Source organism: Anguilla rostrata, chromosome 13 (genome assembly GCF_018555375.3).
Source record: "Anguilla rostrata isolate EN2019 chromosome 13, ASM1855537v3, whole genome shotgun sequence".
In the NCBI taxonomy this organism is placed as follows: domain Eukaryota; kingdom Metazoa; phylum Chordata; class Actinopteri; order Anguilliformes; family Anguillidae; genus Anguilla; species Anguilla rostrata.
The window spans coordinates 38,169,025-38,196,929 of NC_057945.1; the positions used below are offsets into that span (position 1 = coordinate 38,169,025).

The 27,905-nt window shown below is 42.1% G+C and overlaps 1 protein-coding gene across 3 annotated transcripts in view; it reads left to right on the top strand.

Moving 5' to 3' along the window:
• The window catches only part of LOC135238537 (metabotropic glutamate receptor 4-like), a 228,682-nt gene that overhangs the window by 96,584 nt on the left and 104,193 nt on the right, over positions 1 to 27,905 (top strand). For all 3 annotated transcript variants that reach the window (XM_064306537.1, XM_064306540.1, XM_064306538.1), the window contains exon 3: positions 7,656 to 7,872. In XM_064306537.1, coding sequence (XP_064162607.1) covers positions 7,656 to 7,872 — 217 coding nt within the window. The remainder of the gene's footprint in view (positions 1 to 7,655; positions 7,873 to 27,905) is intronic.

The following is a 27,905-nucleotide window of genomic DNA, read 5'->3' on the forward strand; positions in this document are numbered from 1 at the left end:
GTTTTAACTGCTCGTTTTAACTTGTTACGTCTTCGATGTGCGAAATGTCGGAGGAAAGAAGGCTGTTAATTATAGCAGCCCGCCGTCTGCACCTTATCAGGTGCATTGTGGGGCGGAGGTGCGTTTCGTTGGTGCTTATAACCTTCTATGGTGTCCGTTCCTCGTAGCGGCAGCGGCTGCAGCTTGCTGTCTGGCACAGCTATAATGCGCCGGTTTGCTTCTGAGGGCCGCTAGCTGTTCCAATTAGCTGAACATGGGGGGGCGTGAAATTCCCCCAAAATCTCCAGGGTTTCAGGTGCTCGCGACTGCAGCCGTGGAACAGAATGGGGATGTGGAAGTGGGTCATTTGTTTTCGGAAGAAGACGCTCGTCCCAAATGACGTGCTCGCTTGTGGCCTGTTAAAGAAAACCAGCCGAGAATCACAAGAGCTTAAAAGTAGATCCTGTTTAAGGTTCTGGAAAGGGGAGGATGTCTGCCATGTACGCATTTTCACACTAATGGCTAACCCACACATACGCGCACACACTCACAAACGCACACCCACGTACGCACACACACATGTATAGGCACACACACATATTTTGCCTAACTTTAACTAAAAGGGAGGCAAATAATTTGTTGTGGAAAACAAAAATTAAGCGTGGGATAGGTAATGCTACCACCAGTACCTTCAATGGGTGCCTGACCGTGTCAAACTTATGTTACAGTGGAAAGTTTAGTTTGACACTTCTGTGAGGAGAGTAAATTATCTAGCTACCTCACAGAACTATTACCTTGCCCTTTAGATACCTGTGGATATGTGTGTGTGCGTGTGTGCATGTGTGTGCACGTGTGCGTGTGTGTGTCTGCTTGTGTATGTGTGTCTGCATGTGTGTGTGTGTGTGTGAGTGAGTGTGTCTGTGTATGTGTGTGTGCATGTGTCTGTGTGTGCACATGTGTGTATGTGTGTGTGTGTATGCGAGTGTCGGTGTGCATGCATATGTGTGTGCGCATGTCTGCGTGTGAGTGTGTCTGTGCTTGTGAGAGTGTGCGTGTGCATGTGTGTGTTTGTGTGTGTGCGTGTATGTCGGCGTGTGTGCGTGTCTGCGTGTGTGTGTATTTGTGTGCCTGGTATGTGTGCGTGTGTGTATGTGTGTGTGTGTATTTGTGTGCCTGGTATGTGTGCGTGTGTGTATGTGTGTGCGTGCGTGCGTGCGTGTCCGCGCGCGTGTGTTTTATGCATCTTTATTACTGTACCCTCAGTTGTCCATTAAACACTCGGATCACAATTTGCCGCTCTCATAAAAGGAAAGCTCACGTGAAAATTATGATAATCAGCAATCTAAATCTTAAATTAAAAATGCAAAAACACCACTGGGGTTAAAGACTGCAGCTTTGGCATTTTAATTTGGACCCCCTCTGTGTTCACTACAATACTTTTCTCTAGATTGGTTTTAAGGAATTCAGGGGAATTATGTTTTTGCAAACTGATATTCCAAAGTTTCATTTGAATACATTTATGTGCTTGCTCTCACATTTTGAACAGATTATCTCAGATATTTTTTCTTCTTAAATTCCCTTATTTCGCTTTTAAGCACGAGCATTGAGGACAAAAGAATCCCTGTGAAACATTATTAATGTTTCAGCTACCAACAAATAAATAAACAAAATAAATAAAATATGCAAATTGGTTTCCAAAGTCTTAAAGCGATAGTTTGGATTTTTTCACATCTAGCCCAATTGTCCACTCGTTATGTTTTCGATTGATAGAGAACATTTTAATGTCAGTAATAATTCTCATAATTCAGAATTCTGGGCATAATTCTCTTTAGAAGTGTACTGCTGTGTGCAGCAGATTTATTTATTTTATTTATTTTATCGTTTATTTTTACAGGGACAGCGCACAATTAAAAAGTAATTGCACCGGAGTTAGCTAGCAGCAGCAGATTGACACTTGGCCGCACAATAAAGTATTTAGCGGTAATTTGACTTGAAAATGGTGAAATGACGGCTTGAAGGCGTGATCATAGACTGCCGTGGTGTTCTGTTCGCTGAAGGTTTCCCTGTGGAATATGTTTAAGTGATTTTAGGAGCTGCATGAAGGTTGCCCCCTGTTCACTTCCGGTATAACGGCTCAGTGTGACAGGAGTCCCATGTCCGGCTGGACCGTCGTGAAAACGTTCCCCGTTCAGCAACAACATCGTGGGTGACTCGAAAATAGGGGTAGATGTAAAAAAAACAAACACCTGAACTACCCCTTTAAAATGCCTTTGTGCTTCTGCCCTCTCTAGGAAGGTGTGGGTCACGACTTAAGCAGACCCTGTGAACCTGCTGTTTCTGAAGCAATCGCTAATGCCATATTTTTATGTTTAGTGATAACGCGCTACTGATGAATATTGTATGATATCAGAGTGTGATTGAGGTAAATAGAATACTGGCATTTGCAGAAAGGCTGTAAACACATGCACAATCAAACAAACAAACAAACACACACACACACAGACATACCACTTGCATCCATGCACACACACAAACACACACACACACACACATACCGCTCACATCCATGCACACACGCATGCACGTACAAGCAGGCGCACACACACGCACGCGCACACACACACACACAAAATGCATTATGCACCCGTATGAGTATGATGTACAAAGCGGGTGCCCGCTGGACACCTCCGGGTGAAGCCTGTAGAATGTGAATGCGTGTTCTGGCTTGTTTTTCAAAGCAAAGAGAGGACGTCTTGTTTCACCTAACAACCGCTGACATCTCTTTGTAATTCTAAAGTTGTGACGAGACCCATTTCTCTGGAGGGATTGGGGATGAAAGCGGTTTTATCCTTAAAGAATGTGTTTGTAAAACCATTGGAAAACTTTTAGCGCTTTACATGGTTTTGAATGCTGGTCACTGACCCAAGTACACTGATCAGAGCTCGTTTAACACAGAGATGGCAGTTTTATTCACTGTTTCTCTGGGGGTTGTGTTAGCTGTTAATATATAACTCCGCTCCTCAGAAAGGGTGGCAGTGTAGCATAGTGGGTAAGGAACTGGGCTTGTAACTGAAAGGTCATAGGTTCGATTCCCAGGTAGGACACTGCCGTTGTACCCTTAACCTGCATTGCTTCAATATATTTCCAGCTGTATAAATGGATGCAATGTAAATGCTATTTTTTTTTTTTAAGTTGTGTAAGTTGCTCTGGATAAGAGCAACTGCTAAATGCTTGTAATGTAATGGTGGGGGTTGTATCTAAGCTCATGGCCACCAAGGAATCCACAGAAACAATTTACCAGAATTTATGAGAAAAATACCAATATCTTTAATTAGTCAGCCATGATGGATAGGGCCCATTTGTGAGAATAGCCCACTCGTAACAACACAGTTAGCTCCACCAAACATTTACTTATGAATGATTTAAAAGCCATAAGATTACTGGAGTGAAGAGCTTAAATTGCCTTGTAAATGTGACTAAATAACACGCAGTCCCCTGTTCAATCAAAGCACTTTTCGGCAGTTTTAGGGCACATACAGTTCAGCTGAAAATGAAGTTTATTCTCATGAATATTTGTCTTACTGACTGCGGGTGGCCTGAATAGTGTGGTCTAGATTCACAATTTCCACTGTTTAACAGAATTCATAAAATGCACTCAAAGGAAAAAGTAATACATACATGCAATTAGATGATTTAGTGAATTAAGGTATACAATCACTCTTGATTTATGCAACATTTCCAATATATTATCTCTAATATTTGGGGAATATTCTCTGTAAATTATCGTCATGCAATGATAAATAAATAGGAAAACTAATATTGACTAGTAAAATAAGTTCCAGAGCAAATGACCATTCAACTGCTCAAAATAAAATTGACCACAAAAAATGGTGCAATGTAACAGGAGTGCACTGAACAAATTGCCGTGTTTCTTTGACGTGATTGGGCAATACAATTCCGCCATTTTGCTGATATTTTACATCAGGTGGCCAGTGCTTGCCAGGTACAACAATGTGACAGAGGACCAAAACCGCCATTTTGCGACGTATTACATACCTGTGTAAACGGGTGGATGCATGAAGCCGGGGTTATTTTGGCAGATGATCAGAGGGGTTAAACACGACGCTCCAGGTGTTCTGTCGGTGTCATGGTGACCTGTTGAATATTCAAGGACGGTGTGCATCAGTTGTGGCTGTTGACAATCAGAGCTGGTCCTCTTCCACTGACCTGTGCATAATGAACTAAGACCAAGGGCGGGGGGGGGGGGAGGGGGGGAGAGGGGGAACAGCGCTTCGGGTAAAACCGCGGTTAAAAATCACATGCATCACCTGGTACTCCTGAGTCTTATTATACATGCATATTTATGCAAACATATGCATTTCCAGGATGTAGCGGCCAGAAAAAAAAAACACACACATGATGTAGATAATGACTGTACCATCATTTTAGCACCCTTGACTTCATCTGCACATTAAAGCAATTTATTATTATTATTTTTTTTACAAATATGCAAATGTATGCATATGTGTCCTTCAAAAGATCAGACGGGTCACTCGTAGGGAACCCTGTGGTTTTCACATCAAACACGACGTTGGAGTCGCTGCATGAAACAGACCTGGAACAGGAAGCTTTTCCTGTTTTCAGTTTTATAGAATTTTTTTTCCCCAGAAGTGATTTTTTTAAAATTTCAGTTCTATTTTGTTATTTTTGCTTTTGTCCTGGGAATTTCAGGAGAACTGTGATCCACGGAATGCAAATGAGATCTTTATTCTTTACATTTGAATCTGTAGAAATCGCATTTGGGTTTTGATTTGATTGTGTACTCATCTGTCTGTGGAATAAGGGTCCTTTGCAATAGGAGGACATTTGAATAGCACACAGATGTTTCTTTTAAAGAGGGATTGCTTTCAGACAAGGATTATTTTGTAAACCTTTGTTGCTACTGCAGCGGCAACATTAGGATATCATTTTCTCATGAGTCTTAAGAAATGATAGCTATATGAGTCAACATATTAATACCATATTATTAAGGTATTGCTGTTTTGCATATGAATAATCACATTATTGATGAGATGAACTTGAACATTATTATGTGAGATGCACATTATCACCCCCCCCCCCCAATACCTCCCATACAGGTACCCCCTACCTGTGATTACTGTTATGATGCAGTAGCTAGAGCAGGGGTGTCCAATCTTATCCGAAAAGGGCCGGTGTGGGTGCAGGTTTTTGTATTAGCCCAGCACGAAGACACTCGATTGATTGAAGACCATGATTACTTAATTAGTTGAAAAAAACCTGCACCCATACCGGCTCCTTTGGGATTAAATTGGACGCCCCTGGTCCAATCTACAGCCTGGATCAACATCAGATGAGTCTGTGCCTAAAGAAGCCGATTTGTTTCCCCTGATTGATACATCAATCTGCCCACAGAACTTAATGGACCGTGATAGTCCTGACATGGCTGGTCCGAGCGGTTCAGGTCAGCCATCTTGCAGGCTTCCATTCCAGACAGTTTAACCAGCTGATCTCACTGATCATCGTCTTGATTTGAGACATTTAGTGGTATAGAAATGGGCTGTGATTCTCTACTGCGCCGCTCTGAGATTTTTATCCATCCATCCATCCATCCATTATCTATACCAGCTTATTCCTGGTCAGGGCCGCGGGTCTGAAATTTCAGCAATATGGAAATAGACTGTGATTCTCAACTCCGCATCTCTGAGAATTTTAGTGGAATGGAAATAGACTGTGATTCTCAACTGTGCAGTTCTGAGAATTTTAGTGGAATGGAAATAGACTGTGATTGTCAGCTTCGCAGCTCCGAGAATTTTAGTGGTGTAGAAATAGTCTGTGATTCTCAACTCAGATTTTAGTGCTTTATAGAAAAAGTCTGATTCTCTAATACCTCAGCCGAGCAGCTGCGTTTCACCATAGACGCTGCCCGCGATTCTGATCGGCAGGACGCAACAGTAACGGAAAAGTAACACGTGCACGGAGTGCGATTTCGGTGGATAGCACACCTGTTTTTTTGGCCCTCTGTCTGGTGTACATATGCTTCGGAGTGTGTCATTTTTCCTTCTCGTGAGCTTGCACAGCACGGTGATGTGGCAGAGGAGAACGCTGTGCCGCCGTGGAAGAGCGTAAATCAAAGAGACGTGACCCCAGCTGAGAGGGTTCATTCCTCCGCTCGCCGCCATATTTCACATATGAAATATTAGATATTAGATGAATATTCAGAGTTACCGTTTCCTTTTGAACATCATCCATGAGGTCCTCTTCTAGGTAAATTGGTAATTTATAGTTAAATAATAATAATAATAATAATAATAATAATAATAGCTGCAAGCAGCAATTAAGGGGGCCAAACATTCACAGCCACCCAATGCTACAATTCTAGCATTACTTGTTGGCTCAAATGCCTTCATATATCAAATATTTAATGAATAAATCAATTATTAAATTTATAATAATGTGTGTGTATATAAACATGGGATATGTACAGTATTTATCATGGAAATGTGCTTGTCTCTTTGCAGCGGCGCTGTATGCAAATCCCTTATAATCGACGTGTAATATTTTTCATGAGTCAGCAGAAACATGGAGGCCTGTTAAAAAAAAAAAAAAATTAATAATAACTAGAATAAACTGCCAAGGATCCATTCCAGTTCAGCTGACATGGCGAGATCAGATAATTTATTAACGCTTGTGTACGCTTGTGAAGGTGTGGCAAATGCTATCCATTGCACCGATTGCCTCGGAACCTGTTCCGCTTCAGTTCAAAATAGAAATAAAACAAGTGTTCTAAAAGTATTACAAGACTGATTTTCTTTGCATATTTTAAATCTCGGTATGGTTACCATGATTGCGCATTGGTGGACCGTTGCCTGCATTAAATCTCAAATAGCACATACAGGAAGGAAGTGAAAGTAATTATTAACTGTGATCAGTCTCCCTCCAGAGCTGCAGAAGCAATTCAGTGAGTTCTGGGCCATACGGTTTTGATTAATTTTTTTCCAATACATAAATAGTGTTTCCTGATTATCCAGAATATGGCATGAAACTGCTTCTCAGAGATGCACAAGCCCCCCCTCTCTCTTTCTCTCTCTCTCACCTACTCTTTCACACACACACACACACACACACACACACACTGTAACAGACTGAGACTACCTCTAGTGCTGTGCTGTGTTGTATAAAGTTTAACCTCATTCTTGACCATGACAGAAACGTGCAGATGATTTATAATGTAATAACATGGTCATATTAATAGTTGTGTTATATACTGTATGTATTAAGAACTATTGTGTAATTAATGTTTATTTATGGATTCTGGATATTTAGTACTATACTGATATACTATTATACATATATTGGTGCAGTGTAATAGTATATCAGTACTATAGTGAGGTGAGGTGAGTTCCCACACATCACTGTAAAGCACTTTGAGTGTTCAGAAAATTGCTGTATAAATGCAATGATTCATTCATGCATTCATTCATTCATTCATTCATATACTGATACATTATAATACTGTCCTGATATATACATTTCCCTACCTGCTCATACTGTACAGTGGCATTTGTGGCACATGACACAGAGCCAGACCTAACACCCTGACCTGGCCTGTTTTCCCTCCGTCTCCGCCCGCTGCCCCCCCCCCCGCCCCCCCCCAGATCCCGCAGGTGAGCTACGCCTCCACGGCGCCGGAGCTGAGCGATAACAGCCGCTACGACTTCTTCTCGCGCGTGGTGCCGCCGGACACCTACCAGGCGCAGGCCATGCTGGACATCGTCAAGGCGCTGGGCTGGAACTACGTCTCCACGGTGGCGTCCGAGGGCAACTACGGGGAGAGCGGCGTGGACGCCTTCATCCAGAAGTCCCGCGAGGAGGGTGAGCGCTTCCCGCCGTGCCCGCCGTGCCCGCCGCGTAATCTGTAATCGCTTACCGTCGCTCACTGTCCGTTTTACCTATCGGTGGGTAAGCAGGGACTAAAAAGGAGGCTTGAGCTCCTCCTGTGATGGCGATGCACATGAAATGCATTCTGGGTCAACAGGAAGTGCTGCAGATAATCAGATCAGTGCCCACCTGAACTGGAAAATTCTTCTTCATGAGTCCCAACTGCTGAACCATCGAACGACATTATCACCCTAAGCTAGTACAGTATGCCGCAGTTCCATTACGATCACTGCTGATCTGCTGGGGATGGGTTTTTACTGGGTTTGGCTCCATTTACACTCAACCTCTGCTGCGGAGCCTATCTGTTCCTAGAGACGTAAAACTGGACTGAACAGCCGCAGTGGAAAGGCTTTATAGAAGCGCTCGCAGAGAGACGGTTATTTGAATAATACATTTTATATTTTTGCTGTTGCTGTTTACGTTTCGCTGTAGTGCGGGGGTGGGGGGGGTGTGGAAGGAAGACGGGAATGGCGTCTAAATAAAGTCAGGAAAGGGGGACAAAGCTGCCTTAGCTTTGGAACACCCCCCCCCCCCCCCCCCCCCCGACAGGCCGTGTGACATTCCATAAAAAAAACCACTTTAATGGCTTCAAAGTGCCGGCCTGAACCCCAAACAAACACTGGCAGCAGTGGTGACGTCGGCTCGGCCCGAGATAGAGAGAGAGAGAGAGAGAGAGAGAGCCTTTCTCTGCTTTTTTATTCAGCCTCTCCCCCTGAATCACAATCACAGGTCGTGCCGGAAAGCACCTTCCGTGCGAGAAACCCTTTGGAGGAGGAGAAAACAACAAAAAAAACAAAAAAACAGGACGTACGTTTTTATGACCCTCGGAATGGTACTGAGAGCAAACATGACGATTGGCGCCGTGCTGTGATCGCATTAAATGGCTGTTTTTGTCTGTGCTGGCGATGGTATTCTCTATAGCTATAGCCTTACCTTCCATAAAATTCAATATAAGTTGAGTTCCCCCCCCCCCCTTGCTGGAACAATGCAGGAGTTTAGCAGCAGGTTAAAAAAGCACTAGCAGTGGTTTATAAGCAAAGTTATACCCCTGTGTGGAGACGTTGCTTGGTTGGACACGTCAACTAACAAACAATGTGATTTTGAAAATACTGACAAAAACTGAGAAACAGGGCATCTGCTCCAAGGTTTTTTATGAATGCTGTGACCCCCCCAAAAAAATGGCCTGCAGTAGCCCTGGATCATTCCGGAAAGATTACAGAATTGCCTCTGTCCGTGGGCGCACATTGATGTTTTGTCACTTTATCTATGAACCCGAAACCAGGAACACAACACAGCTCTGAGCTCTGAGCTTCTGAATGTGAGGGAGGAAAGAGGCATTCTGTGTATACTGTTTAAAATGTTCACAATGAGGCGGATCGGCATGGCTCTGTTCTCTCTCAGCTCTCTCTCACTCGCTCTCTCTCTTTCTCTCTCTCTCTCTCTCTCTCTCTCCAGCGTTAGCTAACCCACACACTTTCTTTTCTACAAAAAATTATCTGCCACCCTCCTCACTTTTAGGTAAAAGTTAGGCGCATATGCACACGTGTGTGCGCACGTACGTGGTGTATATGTGTATATGTGCATATGTGTGTGGGATGTGTGTGTCTGTGTCTGTGTTTGTCTATGTGGGTTGTGTCTGTGTGCGTGTGTGTGTGTGTGAATATGTTTGTGTGTGTGCGCGCATGTTTGTGTGTGTGTGCATGCAAATGTGTGCACAATGTGTGTGTGTGTGCACGTGCTGTGTGTGTGTGTGTGTGTGTGTGCGCACTTGCTGTGTGTGTGTGTGTGTGTGTGTGTGTGTGTGGGTGTGTGTGTATGTGTGTGTGTGCGCACTCGCTGTGTGAGTGTGTGTGTGTGTGTGTGTGTTTGTGTGTGTGTGTGTGTGTGTGTGTGTGTGTGTGCGCACTCACTGTGTGTGTGTGTGTGTGCACTTGCTGTGTGTGTGTGTGTGTGCGCACTCACTGTGTGTGTGTGTGCGCACTCGCTGTGTGTGTGTGTGTGTTGTGATTGTGTGATTGTGTGTGTGTGTGTGTGTGTGTGCGCACTCACTGTGTGTGTGTGTGCGCACTCGCTGTGTGTGTGTGTGTGTGTGTGTGTGTGTGTGTGTGTGTGTGTGTGTGTTGCCTTTGGGTAGCAGGGAATCTGCTGTGCTAATGCCTCAGAATCCCATTAACACGGGACGCGACACAATGTAGACCGCGAACAGACAGGAGGAGATAAAAAATGAGAGCGCTAAATAATGCATTCCAGGTTACAGCGGTCAGAGATGAGGAAATGAGAAGTAAATGTTCTATTCTGCAGGGAGGAGTTGGAGAAGATGGCCGCTCTACTCTTTTCCCCTCTGATCGATCAAGAATCATAACTCCACTGATTGACTGGATGGCAGACTGTTGGTTTACTGTTTGTGTTTTTGCGCCTTTTTTTTTTGGTATGATTTCCTGATGGGTACGATTGGCATGATTTTCGGAAAACTGTGTAGTTTAAGAGACTTCATATTTTCTTATGGTGTTCCCTTACCCGTTAAACTGCAGCATTGCCCGTAAGAAGTCGGTTATTTTCTGTGAAAACGTTGCATGGCACAGATTTCCCCCCCAGTTTAAACAATATGAGCTGTCACAGGAAGAAATAGGGGTGTAGTGCAGAGCACAGCACAATCTCTGGAACCAAACATCTCAGGGGGAAAAAGGCTGAAGGTTTCCTAAATAGCAGAGAGGTAACACTACAATACATATTGGCCCTCTCTCCTTTTTGTCCGTCACGGCCTAGAATAAAAATGAAAATCCAAAATGTGTTTTACTTAGGTGCTGAGGTCATTCCAAGCAATATGATTCATGTAATTGTGTTCCCACATTTGCTGATACATACAGTATTGATAATTTATTTTCCACATTTATTTATAGTGAGATGCATACAAAGAAAACTTTGGATGCTAATTTGGCTGAGGATAAATAAGTGGCCTGTCCTTTGGTATTTGGAACTAGATTATCTAATGCAGTGCGATAATCGATAGATTATCGAGTGCAGCAGCTCATGTTTAGAATGCGAACTGGTTTAACCACAGTTAAGTTGTTGTAAGTTCTGACAAGACTGATGATAATTGCATTCAGATCGGTGGCTATTTTACTTGGGTATGCAGGTTTGAGAGATATACAATTGTGTATTGTATATGTAGAGGTGGAACACAATATTGTGTTTCTGATTATTATGGCCTAGGGGTAGTGCTTAGAATAGGATGGGTCCTAATAATGACTCCTGGGGTACTCCACAAGCATTTGGAGTCATTGAGGATATGTACTCACCAATGTAGGTAATTCAACCAATCTTCAAATTTGTATCTGGAAGACACCTCAAAAAAAAGTAAAAAAAAAAAAAGCTTTCTTTCTCCAAGTAGCTGTTTTTGCCTGTCACCAATATTAAATATTTAAACATTGTAAAACATTTGAGAATACAAGGTAAGTTAGAATTCATTTAGCCATCAGCTGTCCAGACTATTCCTCCTTATATGTGACTTAATAGCTGCGGCTTTAAAATATGTTGGGCAGTTTGCATGCAAACCTGGTATCTCTGTCCTGCCGGTACCAACAACCGCCTGGGGGGAAGTTGTAGCTACTGTATGTAGAGGATTAAATTATGTGGACGATGCAGAGTGTGAGCTTCAGAATGGTTATTATTCCGGAAGGAGACATTCTACTTGATGTCAGGTTCATACTGGTATGCTTCCACTCCTATAATGAGCTGGTATACTTCCAGAAGTTGGTAAGTGTGCCCCTTTGGGAAGCTTGTGCACATGCTTCATGGGGGGGGGGGGGGTGGTAAGGGGAGTCTTTAAATCCATCGTAGGGAGAATCATTGGCTCTTTCTTTAGGTCACAATCGTAGGTAAACAAACATATTGCGTTGGCCCTGTGTCTGTAGAGACTGTAGTTTGCGACTGCTCCCACTCCTTTAACAAACTGAACAGGGACAGGCTGAGGAGGACCGATGAGCCCCAAGGTGCTAAAGGTAGACTCATCCTCCAAGAAAAGTGAGTTAATTAAGGTATTTAAAAAAAACTTTTGCGTTCGGGTTCTGTCTGTCTGCTAGACAAGCTCCTGATTGGAACAGGCAATAAGCCGGAGCCATTGCTTCAAGTGTGATGCCGTGATCTATGATAAGGTTAGGTTTGAAGTTCTGCAGGACGAAATGTGTTGGTTGGTTTAATATAGCAGGATAGTACAGTTGGTATTACTAAGCGTGGCAGCAAACCCCTTTGTTGGTATGGCTGTACCCGTAGCCCAAGGGTGGCTGCTTTTTGGCAGGGACACTTAAATTAAATTCAAGCTGAGTGCCCACTTTATTGGCAGGCTTTATTTGACATCTAAAATATCGATGGAAGGACCGACAAAATCCAGCTATTAATTATTATTAAAGGTTTAGTCATCCCGTGTCCTTGATGTTTCAGTTTCCATGAAGCTAAATGCAGTATGAAACTGGGCCCTGTTGTGCCACTTTGAAAGGTTATTTGCATGCAATGCTTTTGCTCTTTGTCAGTACTATTCATAATCTATATTCTAAAATGTGTCCTTCAAAATTCATAATGTGAAACCTGTACAGTCCATCTAGACATTTTTGTACCCTGTCCTTAATTATTCATTAAATGAAAAGTGCATAAGAATTGTTCATTCAAGCCAACATTTTCTTAGAGTGACCAGATAGACACTTGAGGTTGTGGGGTGAACAATGTGAAGTGTTTCAATATTTATTTAAAAATATATGCTGTATATGATCCTCCTTTGCTGCTGTGGGTTGATGCTTTGTGTGAAAGAATGGCAGAAATAATTAACCTTTTCAGTTTATCCTTTTGGAACATAGATTCATAAAAATAATAACATTGCTTGGTGAGTGACTTTGAAAGAGGTGAAAGTTTGATTTGGCAGTTGGTCAAATGTTTTCTTAGCCCTGTTCCCCATGTCTGTTTGATTCTCAAAGCACAAATTAGTTCTTTTCTAAAATTGCTAATTAATTCTCCTGTCAAATAGATTAATTTTCTTTATGCTGCATTGGTTTCTACAACTATATGACAAATTGCAGATTCATACTGAACCAGTCCAAGCCAAAATTTGAAGAGGCGGACAAAGCTTGAAAATATGTTCCTCCTGGGCCACCTGGTCTGGTCAGAATAAAGAACAGAAAGTTTGTCCTTTAAATAACATTACTTACTTTCTCTGTTGTTTATGACTTCCAAATCTACTTTCTTTTTTGTCTTCAGTGTTACATAACATAACATAACCTAACATAACATAACATAACATAACATATCATAACATATCATAACAACACAACATAACATAACATAACATAACATAACATAACAGTTATTAGCCACTTAACATGGAGTGATTGTCGCATGAGCTTTAGAACCTTGTGAAATGAAAATTCCAAATGCGCTGTTGTGCCTGTCCATCACTTTTTACTTGTCATTGTGTCTGTTTGTGCCAAAAACCTTAAAACAAAGCCTCCCTGTACTCAAATCTAATTCTGTGTTCTCATCGCCGAGTACTTAATCAATTGTTGTTTTTTTATTATCCATTTATCTTTTTTGCTTCTTTTTTTTGGTTTTGTTCACAACATTGTTAAAGGCCAAACACCATCACCACTGGGGAAAAAAAACAAGAAGTGCTATTACTTTAAAACGAAAAAAAATAAAATAAATAAATGTAATTATGTCATTCAATACAAAGGGGGAAACTCTCCTATTGATATCCGGCAAAACTTGATGTTAACATCAGAGCCACTCATCCTGATGACTGCTCTTCCATTTGTGCGCTGAATTGAAAAGGCCTCAACCAGTACAGCCTCTGTGGCAAAGCACAGCACAACACGTTTAAACTTGCGTTGAGCTGCTGAAAGAGCAGTGTAATGACCCTTAAACGCTGAAAAACGCTTTCTAAAGATTCAATGAAAGCCTACTTTCATTTATTTACAGCTGTAAAGATCTAATTATCCTCCTTAACAAAGGAACAATGGTGGAAGTTTTGGAAATGGCAGGCATCGCTGTCAGGACAACATGATGGAAATTAATGTTAATGGTGTCAAGAGTTGAATTAATTCATTTTACCCTGTTGGGCCAGAGCCTATATGGTCGGCTCGAAAGCTAAATTAAAACTATAACTTTGGTCATCCCTCAAGAGTGTTGGGAAGTGAACTAATTATAGAAGAAGATCCGGAGCATGGCAGGCTAGTTTGGGTGACGAGGCTGATTTCAGAATGTAAATGTTTAACAATAAATTTATTTTAACATTGTAGTATTGTAAGTATTGAAATCCATAGAGAGGTAGAGAGTATGGTGATGCCTTCATACTAGCCCTTACCAATAACAGTACCAGTGAAAGATTCTTGTTCCCAGACTAAGTCTTACTTGCCGGTCAAATAGGGACAGTGATGGCAGAGGCAGGGGTGACTGCGGACCCACTGGCCGAGCAGGCCAATGGCTGGAGAGGGGTGTGGCTTCAGAGTATCAGGGCCAATGCCTTGTCGGACCTCATTAATCAGTGTAACGGGTACATAGGGTCTATAATGGCACTAACGAGGCTCGCTGTTTGAGTGTAGCCACCCCTAATCACAGAGAGACTCCATATTTGCAGTTCACTGAGAGGTGAGAAAACTGTCCTCTCCCTAACCAGAGCTGAATAAGATATGTATCCTTTCATTATGCTCTGCAAATGGCAAGGGGGATGAGGGAACTTCTGGGAATTACTTCCTGCTTTTTTAATGAAGGTATTTAAATATCAAATGCCTTAATATGGCCCCTAGCTAATTGAGGACTCAAACACAGCGTAAGTGATGTCAGAGAGGAACACACACAGGAAGTACTGTGGCCAGATTCCCTCATGGGCCCTCCCCAAGGAACCATCCATTAGCTAACAGGCTTATTCCTGGAGGGGGGTGGAGCCAATCCCAGCATGCAGTGGGTGGGAGGCAAGAATACACCCTGGACAGGTTGGCAGATCCATCGCAGGGCACACGCACCATTCACTCACACACTCATACCTATGGGCAGTTTAGAATCTCCAGTTACTAATTGAACATGCAACTTGCAAACACACAGAGAGGCTTTGGCTGGGATTTGAACCCAGCCCATGACACCATGATATTTACCATGAGCCGTGTATATATTATGTTAATAGCTCTTTCCCTCAATGGACATTTGCAACTTAGTGCTAGGTTCTGCTGCCTTTGGTTAATCTTTGTGACCTAGCCTATGCTTACTGTGTGAACTGGACTTGATGTTTATGGCTATGGATAACTGTTGCATGATGAGTATTGTTCCTTATCAGACCTGTGTTTTGTAGTTGTCCAATGATCTTCGGTACGCACTTATTGTACATCGCTTTGGATACGTGTCTGCCAAATAAATGTGAATGTGAACTGAAAATCCGAGGCTAAACAAGCATGAAACCAAATGGTAATCGTTTAAAATGGATTTAAAAAAATAGAGACATAATCACAGCTCATCCTGCAGTTTTTGTATAAAAAATCAAAATGTTTTGAAAGATCGGAGTCTTATGCTGCTTATATAATCTCGATTTGTGTAGACCAGTGAAAGCTATAGAATGACAGTCGTGATTCAAAAGCCTTGCTTTTTTTTTTTTTTTTTTCTCGAAGGGGATCTAACATTTAAATCTACCGTATTGTGTGCCGCCCACAAATCCTCCAAGGAAACCAATGTCTGGTTTCCTTCTGACAAAATGGCATCGTAAGCTTGTCGATAGAGCTCTCTGACGTGACCTACTTACTGTACTACACCACGCTGACAGACTCCAGTTTCCTCACAACGAGCCGTCGAGTGGCCGTGTGGAGCTTCAATACCTGGAAGTCACCAAACATCTTATTTGTTTACGTCTCTTTAATGAACTTCAGAAATTACGGACGCGTCAATTTGAATGTCTTCATGTGTCCAGGAGCAGTTTATTTGTGTGTAATTATTTCTGTGGCCTTTCTAGAAGGTGGAGGAACGATGTGTCGTCAAGCTAGCAGTAAACTTGGGTGGTTCCCTTTGTCTAACAACAGTGTTTTTGCACTACACAGTACCCCCCAACCATACCCAACCAACCTTACCCTCTGCCCCCCCCCCCACCCCACCCCACCCCACCCCCGTCCCCCCACCATATAGGCTACACCTTGTCAGCTGTCAGCCGTACAATGAAAAGATATTGATCGATAAATTTGCACAAAATCTTTTCTCTGGGCCTTATTGGTACCAGTGAACTACAAAACTAATTTCTAAAGCATTGTGAACTAACAGCATAACAAGATGAAGAGGAGAAGCTATTCTTTGCTGTGAAAGCAGCTGGATATCATCAGTGTAAATTGTATTGATTTGAGCTATAAATATATTTACTCCGATGTTTAATGACAGCAGCAGATAATGTGATTTAGTCCTCTGTACAAAATAACCAGATAGCTTTGATTAACGATTCTAACTGGACGAAGGATAAACTAGTGCCCAACAGAATACATATAGATATACAGTGAGTGCCATAATGTTTGGGACATATCTTTTTTTCTTGATCTGGCTCTATATGCCACAATTTGAAATTTGTAACCAAACAATTCACGTGTTCCTCCACACTTTGTTTTTGCCATCACTCTGATACACGTGAATTTTGGCCTCCTCTGTCCACAAGACTTTTTTCCAGAGCTCAGCAGGTAGAGGTAATTCTTAGCAAACTGCAACCTGGCCATCCTGTTTTTGTGGCAAACTAGTAGGTTGCATCTTGCAGTGTAGCCTGCAAGTAGTTCTGTTTGTGAAGTCTTCTGTGGACAGTAGTCACTGAGACATCCACGCCTGCCTCCTGATTAGTTTTCATGATTTGTCTGACAGGTCACTGTGTGTTTTTCTTCATTATTGTCCTCAGCTGTACAGGTATTCTATGGCCTACCTGGAAATTTACAATTACTGGGCTCATCAGTGCTCTCTTTCTTCTTAATGATGTTCCAAACCATTGATTTTGGTAAGCCTAAGGTTTGGCCTATGTCTCTGACTGTTTAAAAAAAAAAAAATAATAATAATAATTTGGCTTCCTTGACTTTTTTTTGGCACAACTCTGTGCCAATAACAGATTCCAAAGGCAATCAAAAGCCTGGAATCAAGACTAGATACTGAAAACGCTCTCATACCTCCACTAAGGAAGTATGGACACACCTGACTAGAAACACCTGTGAAGCCATTTGTCCCAAACATTATGATGCCCAGAAATGGGGGTGGGGTTAGAATTGTAAATAGTGCTGTTATTTATACATGGTGAAACCAAAATGCATAAATGCCGTTTGATAAAAGCCGAGAATCTGAACTTGATCCACAGGCAAATTGTTCGATTACAAACCTGAAATTGTGTCTTTGTCCCAAACTTCTCACTGTATATAGATTGTTGTTCACAAGTCAAGCGTTTCCTCTGAGACATGTATATTTGGTCAATATTCGGATATTCAAAGCGCTCACTGTGGGCGAATTTCCTGTGGTTTCTGAGAGAGAGAGAAAAAGGTCTTGCATTGAGCTCACCCTGGTGAGCTGTGACTTGCTGGGAAAAAATAAAATAAAATAAAAAGTTTTTAAGTATGACACATTTTTATAAAACAAAGAGGCTGTTGAGCTATTTTTATTTAGATTTTTTTTCTTCTCCAATGAAACACGGGACAGAGACCAGTGTTACGTGAGACGGTTTGACAGTGGCAGCTCAAGAACGCGGTGCGAGAGAATTATTCACGTGAGGGACATTGTAAAAAGGTATACGATCTCTATGTAAGGTTCTATCTGAGGGTGTGTGCAATCTTAAATCACTGCTTGATGTTTCCAGTGGCAATAAGGGAAGGTCTAAGAAAATACACGCCCCATTAGTTTCATACCACGGAAACCCCCAAAAGTTATCCACTTTGTCAGGGTTCAAAATGGATCAAATATGTATTTGTTTTGGATTCCAATACTATATACAAGATCAGTGAAGCGTAGAAAAGTATTTGAATCCAAAACAAAGACGTAACTATCCCAGGTCTGATATGTGTAGGTTATCGTTTTCTATTTCTTGTGTGCTTTAATGGTACTTTACTGAACTGCGACAGTCAGTTACATATGCATGACAGCTGCAGTACTGCTGTGCTCTTGAGCGAGGTACTTTAGTATATACCCAGCTGTGTAAATCGATTGTATGTAAAGAGGTAGACGCTGTGTAAGTAATTCTGCTAAATTACATATTTTGAAGCCTATAGAGGACCTGGCTTAAAAAATATGAATTAATATGCAATTTATAAGACATTCTCACATTCGTACAATCCTCCCTTAGCATGAATCATATGAATCAGTTATTTAACGGCGAATAATTTTGTCAACTGCATGCTGATTCACAATGAGATGGTTATCGCTTTTAAAACATATTTTACTCCATTCTAATAAGTGCCATTCATGATAAGGTGTCAATGACACATTCTTGTTCTGTTTTTTTTTTTCCAATTTGTCAAGTGGTAATGTCACTTTTTGTTCTGTTTAAAAAAGTATTAAATCCCATTTTATGATGGTAATGCAAAAAGCAATGGAGGAATTGTGGAAAATATAGTACTTATATAGACTCACTGCAATTTTCATGTTTTCTCATTAAACAGAAACTTCTTGACATCCTCAAAAATAGTTGCTATATGACACCTCTGCAATGTGAAGAGAAACGGTGAATAATTACTGAGATATGTAATGAATTAATTATGATGAGTTTGCTGTACAAAGAATCATTTAGGGTGAAAACATTTCAGCAGTAGCAGTATTACTAAAGTAAACAATTAAGTATCTTTAGTTGGCAGGAACACGTTGCACTGGATGTCCTAGGAAAGTTTTGTGAGTGGCATTGTTAATCGGAAAATCTGCTTACAAAAACCAACTGCCTTCATATTGGTTCAGATTGGTGAGCTGCATCGTGAACTGCAACTGAAACACAAGGAGAGATTCATCTTTTTTGCCGAATGTAGGTTGCTTGCCTCCTTTTTACATAGCAGAAAAAGAATTTTGTTTTTCAATAATGTTTACTTTTAGTTATATATGTGTTTATTTTTGACGTAGCAACAGTTGGTTATTTTCCCCATGGTGATGTTGTAAGCTGATGAAAATGCTGAGCTAAATGACTAAAACTTGTGAAATTAGTAAAGCACTTTTTTATTAATTAATTTATTTTTATTTTTTTGTTGAAGGACGCTCGCTTGCTCGTCGTTGCGAGCGTAGCGCTTTCCCGTTAGCGCAGGGCTCAGCTTCACGGGGTGGGGATGGGCTAATTGCTGAGAAAAGAGGGTCGAGTACAACGGAAACGTGGGGAAATAGTCCAATATGGCCACGACAGATGGGACATTCGCAACAATCAATCTAAATAAAAGAGCCCAGCGTGGGCATTTTTCGGGCGGCAACGGCGGGCAAGTCTAGCGGTCTGAACGTGCCCGCGGTTATATCCTTTCCGATTGGCTCTTATTTGCATTGCTGCTGTCGCCGTTTCGGGAAAAAAAAAAAAAACGCGCTATGAAAAATTGCGATGTTTACCGCAACCGTGCAGTGACAAAAGCGGCCCACACGGACGGCGATTGATAATTTCCCGCCATCCTTAAAATCGAGGACGCGCTCCCCCCATCGTGCCCCTGCTTGGATCTCTGCGACAGTCCTGGCGATGGTCGTCTGAGGCGGTACTGGAGTGGCGGTGTTTTGTCACGGTACATTTGGCCCATAATTCATTTAAGTGCTTTGCTTGCGCCAGCAGGATTTTTTAGGGCCAGAAACGTCGATGCTTAAGCAGTCCTGACAGCCCGATCAGGTGGTTTATAGTTTTGGGTATGTACGTACGGCATAAAAACTCATTTATTCTCCTCTGTTTTTCCAGGGGCTTGACAGTTGTGCCATTTAAGCCAAGGCTTGTGCCGCCAGCGTTGCAATTTGAAGGCCGTTCGCTCCTGTGATGAACTCGTCCGTGTGCTGATGACAGGTTTGAAAACAACCGGTTACCCAGAGCTAGCAAAAGGGTCACATAACTGAAAGGTGGTGTGTGTATGTGTGTGTGTGTGTGTGTGTGCCTTGATTTCCGCTGCCAAAACCCGCCAACTGCAGTAATGGGAGCGGGGGATAATCCAACATGGCCGCTTGCCTGGCAGTTCTGGAGGTGGGCCAGGCTGTAGGTACTTCTCCTCATTGCCCCCTATGGAGCCTGTCCCCACACATTTACATTGTAGGTCGTTTTGGTTAAGGGCTCTCTCCTGAATTCAGGTAATCTAATATATTCACTCTGCCCCCCCCCCCCCTCTACATCTGGCCAGACACCTTTTTAACCAATCAGATAAAAGGGCAGTTTAATTGTATCCAGGAGTGTGGCCAGGTCTCTTGTTCACACAGCCAATGAGAAGACTGTGTGTCTGTGCATCTGACTGAGACACAGAAAAAGAGGCTTGACAAAGAAAGGAGAAGAGGCCTATATTTGTGTATTTAAGTGAATCTATTTGGAGTACACTCGTGGATCACAGAGACTCAGTCAGCGCAAGGCCAGCACCAGGGCCTTGTCTCTGCGTGGACTTTCTTGCCAAGCAGCTGTGATGATCTCAAAGAAACATTCTAGTAAATATAACCAGGAAGTGTTTTTCATCAGCAGCAAGCTAGTCATCTATGGCCCATTTTAATTTTCTATACTTTCAAGTACCCGGGGGTGTGCGGCCATTGATGAATAGAGGGAACCCCCCAAACATGAATCATCACCATCATCATCATACATTTTGGTTTAATGAACCATTCTTAATTCCCCACCTCCCCCACCCTCCACCCCCACCTCTCTGCAATATCCATCCCCCCCACCCACCCAGCTTGTGAATGTGACTATCTTTTTTTTTTTTTTTTTACACCTGCATGACAGGTTCATTTCTAAGCGCTCCACACAGCCCTGCTGCTATCTGACCATATCACTGCACACTGGCACCTTCAGTGCCTAAGAAGTTTGATACCCTGTTTTATTCTGCGTGTCAGTCCCTCTTACCTTGGTGTGGATAATTGTAAAAGACCTTTAGATGAGGCAAGAATAAAGAAAAGTTTTCAATCAAATATACTTGTGCGCCACAAATGAAATTTGCCGCGTGGACCAAAGCCAAGATTGAATGTCAGAGAGTCCGTATCTGAATTAATTTAAAGCACAAATGGCCTGTTTTGTCAGGAGCAGCTGAGATTAAACATTTCTTCTTTTTTTTGTTGGATACTTTTTCAACAATGGAAACCAACTTCACTGATTCACCTTGATTAATACGGTACTTATGTTCTTATGCGGCGCGCTTGGTTTTGGTTGCAGTATTCTATAATGCTCAATGTCAGGCATATTAATCTTTGTATTATTCCGTAATGCTGAGCTGAGGGCAGCATTATTCCAGAATGCTCAGCGTCTTCCGCGAGTTCCAATTATTCCAAAATCCCGGTGAGAAGAGTCCGGTGTTTAATTGAGCAGCACTATTGTCCAGTACAAGCTAGAAGTGTGTAATCATGTGACCTTGCATAGCTGTCTAATGGTGCATGTGGAAGACAGGTCATCGCTGAGCACCCAGCACCCAGCTCAGACAGGGATCCGATGCCGACCTGGCACATTCTTGTTTAATATTTCCCCCTGGGTAATATTTCCATAATGTAATAGTTTGGGCACAGTGTGGAACGAAAAAGGAAAAAGAAAAGGAAATGTGTTCCTCTCTGATGGGGAACTTGACTTCGAAGTCTTCAAAGTATTTTGGAGTGTTTTTTTCAGTCAGTGTTCTAGAACTCCTTTGCTTTCATTTACCATTAGTGATTGTTACATCATCATTAGAATGTTCAGCTAAGAACATTCTGATCACATATCGGTGATATCACTCCTTAAATGGCGTAATATCACCGAAATGTGATTAGAATGCTCTTCACCGACGATGTGATTTTCTAACTCATTTCACCTTAATATGTCCACACGCCTGATCTGTGATGCCATATGTGGTGTGTGCCAGCTTTGCCTAAAAGGCTAGCAGCTCTCTCCTGTTCATGCAGCGCGTCTGCTACAAATGGTAATTAGCATTCCATTTGGGCGTGACACGCATGGCAATCGCACATATAACCGCCAGATTGATGCGCATCAGTGTGGAGTTAATTTTGAGTGCCCAGGTCTTCAGATTAATGTCCTCGCATAATCCAGTAATAATTTGGTCTTTGAGTTGGCTACAGCGTTAGCAACCGGTGTCATTTCCTCTCTCCGCCCGAGACTGATGGGAATCCGGGCCAGGCGATTGGCCGATTGATCACGGCGGCATACGGTCTCCCATTCGCTGCGATGGAGCGGCCAATCTGTCACGTTTTTTATTTGGTTGTGGCCCGTAGTATCACAACAGAGCGATGTCCTTAATGTGATAAACCTCATGCTGCATTCAGGCCTTTCATTTGTGCCTTATACTCTATTCATTCAGATATTTAATTTTATTAAGCTCGGTTATTTAATTGAGGGTATGATCTGCCTAGTGAGAGGGACAGCTCTGTCTTATAATAAGTAATGAAAACAATCATTTCTGGGCAGTGCCTTCAGACTTTTGTTCGCTACTGTCTCCAGAAGTGTAAGAAATGTATTTAGGAGCGGGACCGTGTGAGGGAGAGGGAAATGTATGTACAAGTATGTTAATAAAGTTAAATTAATTAAATAACTGAGCAAATGGAATTCATTTTTAAAAAGTCCAGGGATGGCTCTGTATCAAGAGTTAATACAATCACAATACTCTGTTTAGACTTCTTATTCAAGAATACATTATTTTTAATAATACGAGTAAAAAAGTGCATATGTATTTTTATTAAAGGTCTTAAATTTAGTATGTCCGTGTAAATTTAGTATTATTTTGTGTGTCCGCCTTGATGCTCGACTGGGTTCAGGCCCGGTGACTGTGGTGGGAGTCAATGCCATCCTAATAGGCTGCCCTTGTACTCTTGAATAAGAAGTGTAACTGGAGTATCATAGTCGCATTGTTTCTTGATAAATAATGAAAACAACCAGGACTTGGTAACATCCTCAGACTGTTGGTCCCCACTGTGTACTTGTACATAGTTTTTCTATACAGAGTGTTTAAGGTTTACTGCTTTATTGTTTGCCTCAGGATCAATAAAGTTATCTGTATGGTTATTGGTATCTGTATAAAATAATAAAAACAGGGCAGGAGTAACATAATGAAAAAACCAACAATGCATTTTGCAGCCATATTCCAAAGCGGTGCTTTCCAATGTTTTCCTGCTAGCTCTGTAGTTACTTCACAACCTGTGTTTCTTCATCTTCCCATATGAAAATACTGTAATGACCTCTTCATGTCTGTGATCAATACGTAGCGTCATCGCTTGTGTCAGCAAAAAACCTCTACGATCAGAGTCGGGTGAAATGCTTGTGGTTGTCAATTTTACAAAAACAGTCTAAGAGAAAAAAAAAAAACTTATCACAAGCTGCAATAAATTATTCTGTCAAGACTGGTGTGCAAAGTATTATATATGCAACGTGATAATGTCTCATGTCATACCATGTGTAATGTTATGACAGAAGGGTTTTTGTGATCCTTGATGAATGTGATGAGACTCTGCCATATATGTGTTATGATATTGGTAAATAGATTATGTACATTATACCACTGTGAAGACGGCTATAATAATCTCTTATGAACATTTCTTACATGTTATGGCACATCTGTGGAGCATTATGAATTGCTTATGTCGTGGTTGTGAAGGACAATGGTCCAGTATAATGGTACTAAAGGCCTTTGTAATTAATAGTCTGAGGTGGCACATTGAATAGGTGGAAACATTCCAGGTACGTGTGTGCTTGGTTTTACCCAGTTAATGTGAGTAAATGCTTTTAGAAGACATGACCTTTCTCATCCGAATCCACCTGGAAACACTGGTTGTCTTTAACCAAGTTATTGAATGAGCGTTTTTAATTACTTGTTTGGGAGACATTGCGATTCAGTGTGTTTGAAGTTGTGGCCGGTGTGTTTGCAGAATTCGGGCCTCTCGTTCGGTACCGGGGGCATACATCACGAGGAAGGCCCTGACAAGGCGTGCCGTAGGAAAAAATGGGATGGCTGGCTCGCTCCGGTACTCGCAATCCTCCCGAGTACCTTCCGTGAATGTGCTTTGTGCAGCGCATTAACTAACAGCTCGTTTTACAGGCCGTGTAAAAAATGAGAACTGGGGGAAATTTGCACTGATGGTGGCGGGGGTTTCACGCTCCAAAGGGAACTGCTTTAAAAAAAAAATAAAAAGGGGGAACACTATAATTTACAGGTAGTGCGCAGAAAATGTAAAACTCTTAATGGTTAAAGCCGTTTATCAGGGCTTTGGCCCGCAGCTGATCTTGCCCCCCAGGATAGTATTTGTGGTCAATTGAGCACCTGCGGTTGCTTGCTTTGCTGTTTTGCCTCGGACTTCAAAATGAATTCACGGACACAGTGTGTACTGGCATGTGCACATCCATGTCTGTCCATACAGCCCCTTTCAAAGTCAGAAGTGTCTCCTCTCACAACCGTGTCTGTCGCACTTGTGGTCATCAAAGTGTGTTTGCGTACATGTCCCAGTGCATGCTGGGATGTCTGTGGTTGGCTAATGGACGAGCGGTATGGCTGTGCGCTAGCCTCCGCTTAGCGTGTGCCGGACGTCCTTCACTTAGCCAAGCGCTTCCATTATGTATAGGGCTTTATACGTCTGGCGTTCGTCCAAATGCGTTCGCCCGTAATTAAAGTGTGTCTGGGACTGAAACGTAGCTGCAGTTTAAAAAAAAATGAATAAATAAAATAAAATAAAAATTGAAAGGAAGCCTGTAAGGCCTGAGACGGTCGTTGCTGTTGCGATTGCATCTGAAACCCACGCACGCTCGGGGGAAGAGTATCCGGGCTAATTTAACACCCTCGGAGGCGATGCTGCATTAAATGTGGATGGTTTCATAGATCTCCGAGACGATCTTCGACGGGGCTTTGAGTAACCTTTTTAAAGTATAATATCAATAACTCGGACACGTTTAGATTCGTACTTTATAGCGCACTTTGCCATAGCGACCGCAAAGCACTTTGATACTTAGCCGACGTTAAGCGTGTGGTAATATATAGCGTGAATCTGAAAGCACGCATTTGTCAATGAAAGAACCGGGTGTAATAAAACAAACTATTATATCGTGGGGTTTGGTTTCGGTGCGTGTGCACTGCTGGGTCTTCGTTTACGCTGAGTTTTTGTGTCTGGACCGTACTGACGGTCCTTGTATGCTCATTCTGCGGAGACTGTTCAGATGGCCCAAGGTCCCCACGTCTGCACTGTTCTTTCACGTCCCGGAAATCCTGAAGGTTATCTGGTTGTTCTTTCATTATTGCACCCACGCCCAGACCATTGTTGAATCCGAGTACTGTCATTTTTGTTCGGACACAGACGGGAAAGCGTAAAAGAAATGTACCTCTGGTTTTTCTCTGCTACTTTAATTTAGGCATATGCTTTTATATGCTGATACCTCCTTGCGTCCTTTCTCAGCATGATTTAAAGTGATTTATTTCAGTAAATAGAATCACCTTTCTAAAAAAAAAAAATCCCTTAAATATATTAAAACATTTGAGCAACAGAATGTTGAATTCCTGCAAGGCTTATAATTGGATTTTCGGTATGATCTGCAGGACGAGAGAATGTTTGTGTACATTCTGTGACTGACTTAAACAAGATTATTGCCTCAGAACAAGAGATCATTCTGCTACAGTGTAGGATGTGTCTCCAGCATAGCCTGATATGCAGCAATGTTAAGTCCTAATCCTCCGTAATTCTGCCCAAGGAAAAAAATAATGATCCAATAGAATTCAGTGTCAGGTGTCAGCGAAGTACATTTGTACATATTAGCAGATGCTCTTATGCAGAGCTGCTTGCACAGTTTACATTTATTATTTTTTGTTTTCCCATACAATTCGGTCATGCAGCATTTTTTATTTTGCAGAAGCATTTCAGGTCCAGTACATTTCAAGGGTCCAACAGCATCACCCAGACTAGGGGGGGGGGGACCACAACAATTACTGGCTAGTTCCTATCCCCCACTCCCCCCCCCTCCCGTCCCACCCCCCATAGGGGACATGAGTCTCTGGTCGTAGTCTGAAGAACCGCATATTCAACTAAGCTGAAAACTACATTACAATGGACATTTAATAAAAAGTAAAATGCATTATATTTTTGAAAACTTTTTTTTTCTTTTCTTTTTGTCATCCAACATACTTTTACATATTTTTTAAATAATGTTTTTTTTTTCCTCTTTTTTTCTGCTGGTCCCTGGAGGATAAAACTGGAGAGATTTTCAAAATATTTCAAAACATATTTTGGATATAAAAAAAGTATTTTCAGGCCTCAGATCCTCAGAGTTATCTGATGGCTTGGAGCGAGCTGACGTTCCGCTCCGCTGATCAGATCAGGCTCATAAACGCTGCTCCTCGTTGACACAGTCGTGTCTCTCTTCTGTTTCTCGAGACGCGGGGAAGACTGCACGCTGTGGCGCACACGCGGCTCGCTTGTGATGTCATTCCAACTGACGCTCGCGATGTCATCCCAACTGACGCTCGCGATGTCATCTCAACTGACGCTCGCGATGTCATCCCAACTGACGATCGTGATGTCATCCCAACTGACGCTCGTGATGTCATCCCAACTGACTCTCGCGATGTCATCCCAACTGACGCTCGTGATGTCATCCCAACTGACGCTCGCGATGTCATCCCAACTGACGCTCGCGATGTCATCCCAACTGACGCTCGTGATGTCATCCCAACTGACGCTTGTGATGTCATCCCAACTGACGCTCATGATGTCATCCCAACTGACGCTTGTGATGTCATTCCTACTGACGCTTGTGATGTCATTTCTACTGACGACTTTTTGAGGCGTCGTTCGCATCCCCCCTTTATCTCTCCGGTCTCCAGTGCCTTGGTGTGGTGGGGGGGGGAGGGGGGTGAGAGGAAGCCGGGGCATCAAAGAGATATAAATGCAAATTGGATCTGGCTGCCTTAAGTCATTACATCTGCACTTTATATCTTCAAAGCGAGGATATCATATGCGGGTATATGGCCTTTTTAATGGATGATTGATTTTCCTTCTCTTTTTGTGTGTGTGTCAAAGTGAATTGCAAAGTCAACAGATGGCAAAAGAGAAAAAAATCTGATTCTTGGATTCTTGGCAGACTGTATTTTTACTGATACAAACGTACTGTAATAGCTGCGGGCTCCAGTTATCGTGGAGAAGTCCAGTTCTCCATGTTGTTAAAACGGAACAAATTCAGGTTTGAAATTATATAATGACTGAGTGAGGAAAAATAAAATAAATGAAAATAACTATATAGAAATAATAACAATAAACAGTATAATAGTAGTAATAATAATAATAATAATCATAACAATAATCAGTGTTGTAATTTTAATAAAAGAAATATGAGTGTTCTTACGTATAGGAACTGACTTCTGATAAACTGGGTCATCTCGGACAATCAAAATCAGAATTAGTCTTGGTTATTTAAAAGCAACCGTGACAAAACGGTCTTCTCCTGTAATAATCCCGTCTATTTTAGAGCTGATATCTCTGAGCCTTTACAGCATATTACAGCAAAGAGTATTACAAATGTGCTGTATTCAAATGTATCCTTTAACACCTGCTTTACACTCATTGGACAGACAGATGAGGAACACTGACTGGAACATCATAATGCGCCACAATATGAAATTGAGTTTAAAACCACCAGTGCATCACAGCCATAGAAATTCAGACCGGCTTGGTGTCTCTGGAATGATACTGCCTCCACAGCCATTGGCTGGGTTCGCTAATGCCTTAGCCCCACGCTAGTGGAGGGAATCCTATTCTCTTGGATTTCAGCTGCAGCTCACATAGGCACATGGTTCCTATTGACTCCTCAAGTCTACATGACTTTAAGCAATGATCCATAG